The following is an 8,289-nucleotide window of genomic DNA, read 5'->3' on the forward strand; positions in this document are numbered from 1 at the left end:
CTCTCCTCTTCTCTTTTTCTCTTTTTAGTGACAGAGTTTTGCTCTGTCACCCAGGCTGGAGCACAGTGGCTTGATGTCGGCTCACTGCAACCTCCGCCTCCTGGGTTCAAGTGATTATCCTGCCTCAGCCTCCCAAGTGGCTGGGACTACAGCACCTGGCACTATGCCTGGCTGATTTTTGTATTTTTAGTAGAGATGGGGTTTCAGCATGTTGACCAGGCTGGTCACGAACCTCTGACCTCAAGTGATCCTCCTGCCTCTGCCTTCCAAAGTGTTGGGATTACAGGCGTGAGCCACTGCACTCGGCCTGAATCATACTGTTTTTTGGTCACAAGACAGGGTGAGCAAAATTGGTAAAATCTGATTGTTTTTCCTCTGTTGGACAATGATTTTTTTTCTTGACTTAAAAACACAGAGAAAATTTAACATGAAGAGAGTAATGGAAAAATGTGTTACATGGGTTTTGATTGCTACTGTGGGTCCCTTTGCTGTTACTGTTGCAATCCTATGTAAGTGGAAATTGTTTGCTATTTTAATTCACTTTTTTTTTCATTCCTGAAGGTATTTTAATTTACTTTTATTCAACAAACACACATAGTATTAGCTTTGTGCCAGGTTCTATATGAGTGCTTTGTAAATGTGAACTCATAACAACTCTATGAAATAGTTGATATTATTATCCCCATTTTACAGAGAGAAAAACTGAGATCCAGAAATGCTAGGCAACTCAGCCAATAGTGACAGATCTGGACTTCTGACCTGGGCAGTCTTACACCAGTCTGTGCATGTAATCGCCCCCATATTGCCCCTCAGCTGCTGCTGAGCTGCAGTGAAAACAATCCTGATAAGGTGAAAGCAACCGAACATTACATGAACTCAGTTGCACACACTCTGTCTGTTTACTTAAGTAAAGACTAGGCTGGGCATGGTGACTCACACCTGTAATCCCAGCACTTTGGGAGGCCGAGATGGGCAGATCACGAGGTCAGGAGTTCAAGAGCAGCTTGGCCAAGATAGTGAAACCCTGTCTCTACTAAAAATACAAAAATTAGACTGGCATGGTGGTGCATGCCTGTAGCCCCACCTACTCTGGAGGCTAAGGCAGGAGAATCTCTTGAACCCGGCAGGTGGAGGTTGTAGTGAGCCAAGATCGTGCCACTGCACTCCAGCCCGGGCAACAGAATGAGACGCTGTCTCACAAAATAAATAAATAAATAAATAAAACAGTAAACACTCATATTTTTCCCAAGTGTGCTTTATTAGACACAGCCCATATTGACATTATATATGTACGAATATTGCTTTCTGTTCACAACTGTACTTTTTGGACAATTTAAAGAATTAAAGGACAATTTAAAGCATGTTTTGACCACCGTTTTCTTGCATGCTAACTTTATCATGGTGAAAAATGACTCACGTAATATGAGTCATATGGCTTTTGGATTGGCGACTTTAAGAGCTTGTTGTTTTGATTTATGTTTGTTTGCTTTTATTAAACAATATCTATTGGTTCTAAAAATGAATATCATTCCTGAGTTAATTACATTTGCTCAAATACTTTATTTTTTCTTTTTTTGAGATAGGGCCTTACTCTGTCACCCAAACTGGAGGGCAGTGATGTGAACATGACTCATTGCAGCCTCGAGCTCCCTGGCTCATGCCATTCTCCCGCCTCAGCCTCCCAAGTAGCTGGGACTACAGGTACAAGCTACCGTGCCTGGCTGTTTTTTTTATTTTTTGTAGAGACAGGGTTTTGCCATGTTACCCAGGTTGGTCTTGAACTCTTGAGCTCAAGCAAAACACCCGCCTCAGACTCCCAAAGTGCTGGGATTACAGGCGTGAGACACTGCACCCAGCCAAATACTTTTTTAAAACCCCCTTTCTCTTCCTGAAATGCTACTCTGCTTACTTCTCCAAAACTAATGAATAATTTGTTAATATAATACAAGAATGTTTTAATTCACTTGGGTAAATACCCAGGGGCATAATTGCTAGATTGTATGGTAAGAGGATGTTTAGTTTTGTGAGAAACTGCCAGACTGTCTTCCAAAGGGCTGTACATGCATTCCTTATATCCAGTTTTTTAAAACCTGCACACAGATATTTAAAACAGCTTTATTCATAATTGTTGAAAGCAATCAAGACGTTTTTCAGTGAATAAATAGATTTAAAAAAAAAAAAAAAACCTGTGATACATCTAGAAAAAAAAAATGGAATATCCAAGGACTGCAATGCAACTACAGAAGGTGTGTGGTACATCTTGATAATGGAATATTGTTCAGAACTAAAAAGAACTGAGCTCACAAGCCACAATGCATATTGCTAAGTGAAAGAAGCCAATCTGAAAAGACTATGACTCCAGCTATGGAACTGGGAAAACTATGGAGACATTGAAAGATCAGTGGTTGTCAGCTTTGGGATCAGGGATAGGGGTGAATAGGCAGAACAGAGTGGAGTGAAAATACTCTGTATGACTATAATGATAGATACATGTTTACTGCTAAGCATCTTGAATGACTATATATAAATTTACAAATATAGCAAATGTTTTTTAAATTCATAAAACCTTATCTTCAGTGGTTCTTTCAGAATGATTTTGAGAGGAAAAGATGGGAGTGATGCAGGGGAAGAGAAAGAAGAAGGTTCCGTTCCTGTTTATTTCCTGTGATCATTTAGTTAAAGCCTAAGCAACACCTCAAAGTTATAATGGCTTGATAATAATAAGAGCTTGCATTTTTGCAGCACCTTTCTTCCAAAGTGCTCCTATGGTTTGCAGACAGGTCTGAGCCTCACTTTGGGGTGACTCTTCCACATAGGATGCTAAAAACAGATCTTGTCTTGCTACTAACCAAACCTAATGAGTTTTCTCTGAAAAGGTGCCAAGTCCCCTTCCAAAGTACTTACCCTATATCTTTTTATGATCATCTCATTTTCTTAATGCAACTGCAGGATGTCAAAGGCAACAAAAGCAACTGTCTTTGCATGAACTCTCAAAAGGAGCCATTTAGGGTCTCTGCACTTCTTTTATCTAGTTAGGCAAAAGGGTTGTGATCCATCCATCCCAGTGGGTGGGGTGGGAGTGGTTGTTTTTACCTAACCTTTATTGAGCACTTACTTTGTGCTAGTCCCTGAACTAAGCGCTGTCTATGCATCACCTAGTTTAATCAAAACTAGAAAAATGTCTCTGGGTGACCAACGTGGGCCTCTTGTGATTACCAGCTAGTTGTCAAGGAAACTTAGCCACTGCAGGCCAGGCTGAACCAGGGAATAGAAACGTGGATCTCCCTGCCTCCGCAACAAGCGGATGAAGGTTCAATTCCCGGGGCCACCCCTCTCCCCGCTATCCAACACACTTAACGCTTACCCTCCTGGCTCAGCGAGGGCAGCGTGGGCAGCACCTGCCTGCCCAGGTCCTGCAGGGCAGGGGCGATCGTGTCCAACATCTCCAATTTCCAGTTGACTCCGTACTGAATCCTCGATGGGTCTCTTCTTTCTTATATGGAGCGTGTACAAAGTGATTTTCTCACACTCCAGCCCCTTCTCCACGGAGCTTTGGATGTGCCTTAAAAAATAAGAATGACGAAAATCTTGAATTTGTTGACTCTTTCTCTTCTTTCTTAAATAAAAAACATTCATTCTCCCTGTCCCTCCCCACTGCTCTGGCTCTTGGGCAGCTCCCTCCGCAGGAGCCGCCGGAACTCCTGTCCCGCACTCAGTGTACAGACCCTAGCCTTCTGGACCAGCAAGAGACCCGGTGAGGGGTGAGCTGCAGCCTCGAGGAGGGGAGTAGGACCAGGAAGAATAGACCCGGCAGAGAGAAGGGCGGGGCGGGGCGGGGCGGGGCGCGTCGCTGGGACGCGAGAAAGGCTCGCTCGGTTGCTAAGGCGTCAAGGCTGGGATTCGACCTCACCCCTTTAGATGGGCAGCTTCCAGGTTGCCCAGGTGATTAGGGCGCTGGAGGCAGCGAGGTTGGTGCTAACTAAAAAAAAAAAATAGTTTTTTACTTCTGTGAACCCGGGCAGCGAAGAAATGTAGTTAGAGTGGTAGGTTTTGAACCTTGGACAAATCGAGGAATGCCTTTCGCCCAGAGAGATGGGTATTTGAGTCCCCACATCTTTTGAGAGTTTCGAGTTTGAGCTGGAGTTTGTTTCTTGGTTTGCTTTTCCGTGGGCTCTCTTCCTAGGAATGGAGGGCTGGAGAAGTGGGGAGGAGGAAATTGACTTTTTTTTAACTACTGTCATTTCCCACTCTTTTCTACCTGTCACCAGTCTCATCCTTAAGAATTTTGTGCATGTTCTCTCCTCTGCTGATAATTATCACAAGCTGAACATCCCTATGCAAACCCCATCCAGGTCAAGAAATAGAATGCTAGCATATTCCACAGATCAGCACCTCATTTCCCCTCCAGTCATTAGCCAACACATACTGCAGGTTCCTTTTGCCTTTTGAATCTTTGGAATCATATAGCATGTATTCTTTTGTGTCTGGCGCTATTCAAATTTATATCATTTCATCATTTGCACTGTTGCATATTATTCCTTTTTATGAGTATTGCACAATTTATGCATTCCAGTGTTCAAGGGAATTTGAGTTGCTTCCCTTTGAGGCTACTGGGAATAATGCTGCTGCAAACATCCTCACAGAACACTTTTGACAGATGTATGTACTCATTTTTGATGTGTATATAACTAGGAGTAGATTCATGGGTCATGAGAAATGCATCTGATCAATTCTAATAGATAATTTAGCTACTTTTAGTGGCAATATTGGCATTATTGTTCCATGTTAAGATAATGAATTTATAAAAATAGTGTTTTACAGTACATTAGATTTTGAATTATAGTGATGATACTTTTAATCTCTAGAAAAGCTGTCTTCGGTTCTAGAAGATGGTTGTGGATGCTAATTATTAGTGAATTTTAGATGGCAAAAGGAAGCTCTAAAAGGATAAGGACAAAGACTTTTCTTCCAAGGTCTTATTTTCCTTCTGTCAAATGTCTCTTGACAAAAGAGGCTGTATAGATACATGTAACCCTGTGTTCACTAGAAACTTATAATGAGCTATAAATATATATATATATATATTGAAAATACATACTTTGCAGTTTCTAACAAAACTCGGGCAAACGATGCACTTCCACTGCTACAGATTTATTCCTTGTATATATTGGCATGATACATACAAAGATATATGTATATGCAACATTGTTTGTAATGCTAATTCTTAGAATTGGCCTAAGATGACCATTATAGGGAATTGGTTAAATTGTGAATACATACATTGAAATATATTTTCAACAGTTTACGTGCTGATGTTGAAAAAGTTTCAAATTACAGTAAGTGAAAACCAGTATCAGAATAGTATGTATATATAATGTAATCCTGTTTCCTTCAAATATAATTATATAAGTATGCATACATATTCATATATATTTTTGTAAACATATGGGATATTTGAGGAAAGACACACACACAAAAATTAACAGTGGTATTTTGAGATCCTGCAAAATTGTGTATGGAGGGGGAGGTGGCATTCCAATAACTTTTACATTCACTTTTCTCCTTTATTTACTGTTTACCAAGAGCATAAATTACTTTATAACATTTAAGATAATTTACCAAAGAGGAAGAGAATGTAGTAATTTATGTAAACACTGAAGGAAACAAACAGGGCCAAAATTTTCCCAAGTATTTCAATGTACATTTACTTTTTTGCAAGCTCCAACTTGCCTTGCAAAACCCACATTGAATGGGCAATCCTTTTTACCCAAGCCCCAAGGCACACATGATATTAAGTGGCTTATATTAAAGGCAACTTGGAAGACTATTGAAAAAGAATACACGAACACACACAAAATAATAAAATAAAAAATAAACAAAAAAATAACCGCTAAAAAACTCATTACACAACACCAGAATAGAAATTTGCAATAAATAATTTAACCCACATCTATTGAGTATCTAATTTGTGCTAAGCCCTTTGCTAGTGGCTAAAAGGAATACAGACACTTACCAGAAAATCCCTACAGATGAGAAGTTCACAATTCATTTTTCATCATTTTAACCAATATTTACTGCAGGAGGCTCTGAAATCAGGATTGGGTTTCAAAGTCAAAGAGTAAATTGAAAATTACAGGCCAGGTGTGGTGGCTCACACCTGCAATCCCTGCGCTTTGGGAGGCTCAGGTGGGCGGACCACAAGGTCAGGAGTTCGAGACCATCCTAGCCAACGTGGTGAAACCCCATCTCTACTAAAAATGCAAAAATTAGCCAGGCGTGGTGGCAGGTGCCTGTAATCCCAGCTACTCGGGAGGCCGAGGCAGGAAAATCAGTTGGACCCAGGAGGTGGAGGTTACAGTGAACCAAGATCACCCCATTACAGTTCAGCCTGGTGACAGAGTGAGACTCTGTCTAAAAAAAAAAAAAAAAGAAAAGAAAATTGGATGTAGGAAAACTACTCTAGAAATCCCTTCTTAGGAAGGGACCATGTCAGATACCCACATATGCCATTTCTCAGTTTATAGACCCAGTGCAAACAGTTTCATCCCTCACACTGGAGCAGATAACTTTCTTCAGGAGAGATGTAATGAAACAGTTGCTAGAGTTTAGGAGTCTTCAGCAGTGTTATTTTAAAAATTCAACCAAATAGTAAAATTGCATATATTCAACACTGTGCCATGCTTACACTATGAAATGCACTCATCAGCTGAGACAGATTGAAAATATAGCACATGTATAACTTCAGTCCCTTGCTTACTCAAGGATTTGCCCAAAAACAGACTTGCAGTAGCTTCATAGAGTGTCAACTTAGCTAAGATAGAACTACATTTTCCAGAATTCCCTTTCCTATATGATTCTAGGTTAGGGTTAGTCAAAAGAGAATGTGTATGAGATTTGGAAGGCGGAAGTAAAGCAGCAGCCATTTCATCTGAAGCCCTGAAAGTCATCATAGGGCCAGGCATTAATCTGCCAGCTCACCGTGTAGGCATGGGCCAGCAGCCTGGGCTGCAGCTCTGTAGCTCTGTATCTCCTGCCAGATCTCCTCATTTGCTTCTCTGAATCTTAGACCAGGTACATGCACAGCAGTGTTGCCAAACGCATCATCTCATCCTGTAAGACACTCACATCACTGAGGTTGGATGCAAGGAAAGATGTAGGTTGCAGTTTGTCCTCGCAGGATCTAGTTTGCCTGTGTGTAACTGCCCAACAGGTTCTTCTTGCCCACTGTCCAAATGAAGCCAATTTGTCAAGATGGGGGAATTCTAATTGAGAAAGAGTTTAATATGGGTTGGCTGGCCAAATGGAAGACTAGAGTTTTATTATTACTCAAATCAGCCTCCTTGAAAATTCAGAGGCTAGGGCTTTTTAATTTTGTGGGAAAGGAGCAAGGGGTCGGGAACGCTGATTGGTTGGGTCGGGGATGAAGTCATAGGAAGTTGAAGCTGTCCTCTTGTGATGAGTGAGTTTCTGGTGGAGGTCATAAGACCAGATGGGCCAATTTTTTGGTCTGGAATGTGTCACTAATCCATCAGAATGCAGGGTCAGAAAAATAGTCTCAAACACCCATCTTTTTTACAATAGTAATATTATCTATAGGAGCAATTGGGGAGGCTAGCAGTCTTGTGGCCTCTGGCTGCATGACTCCTAGGCCATGGTTTCCGAGCTTGTGGCTAATTTGTTGGTTTTACAAAGGCCATCTGGTCTCCACGCAAGGAGGGAATTTATTTCAGGGAGGGGCTGTTATCATCTTTGTTTCAAAGTTAAGCTATAAATTCCTCCCAAAGTTAGTTCAGCCTATGCCTGGGACAAACAAGGGCAGATTGGAGGTTAGAAGCAAGATGGAGTTCATTAGGACAGATTTCTTTTACTGCCATAATTTTCCCATGTCAGATTTTTCTCACTGTTATAATTTTTGTGAAGACAATTTCACTTGTGGGTTCCAGATTGTTCTAATCTTTCCTTTTTCTTCCCCAGTTCATGACCATCTTTTCTTCCTATTGGCCTTGCCAGCTTTAAGCCCTACACCAGGCATAGAGGCCAACACCAGACAGAGATGACTTAACCAACTCTTAAAACTATGTAAGGGCCCCATGCTCATAATAAATTTTATATTTTCTATCACTCTTACAGGTTCTGCTTCTCTGATTGAACCTGAATGATACAAAACTGGTAGTTAAAACTGAAGTATTTCAATTTAAAGTATTGTCTTTATGTTTTACTTAGACTTGAATCCACATAAATTATGTGTTTGTACAACTGCAGCTGTATTGTAAAGATTTGTTACCTTTA

The 8,289-nt window shown here is 40.8% G+C and overlaps 1 protein-coding gene and 1 long non-coding RNA gene across 2 annotated transcripts in view; one reads left to right on the plus strand and one right to left on the minus strand.

Annotated features, from left to right (window-relative positions):
* Positions 1–3,815, minus strand: part of CCDC81 (coiled-coil domain containing 81) — a 48,074-nt gene extending 44,259 nt beyond the window's left edge. Inside the window, exon 1 of the mRNA XM_017510625.2 lies at positions 3,365–3,815. Coding sequence (XP_017366114.1) covers positions 3,365–3,443 — 79 coding nt within the window. The 5' untranslated portion in view covers positions 3,444–3,815. The remainder of the gene's footprint in view (positions 1–3,364) is intronic.
* Positions 3,816–3,827: 12 nt separating this feature from the next.
* LOC108290734 lies at positions 3,828–8,289 on the plus strand. Its single transcript, XR_001819690.2, has 2 exons — positions 3,828–3,968; positions 7,975–8,289. It is a non-coding gene; the product is annotated as an uncharacterized LOC108290734 (long non-coding RNA).

Source organism: Cebus imitator, unplaced genomic scaffold (assembly GCF_001604975.1).
Source record: "Cebus imitator isolate Cc_AM_T3 unplaced genomic scaffold, Cebus_imitator-1.0 Scaffold442, whole genome shotgun sequence".
NCBI lineage: Eukaryota > Metazoa > Chordata > Mammalia > Primates > Cebidae > Cebus > Cebus imitator.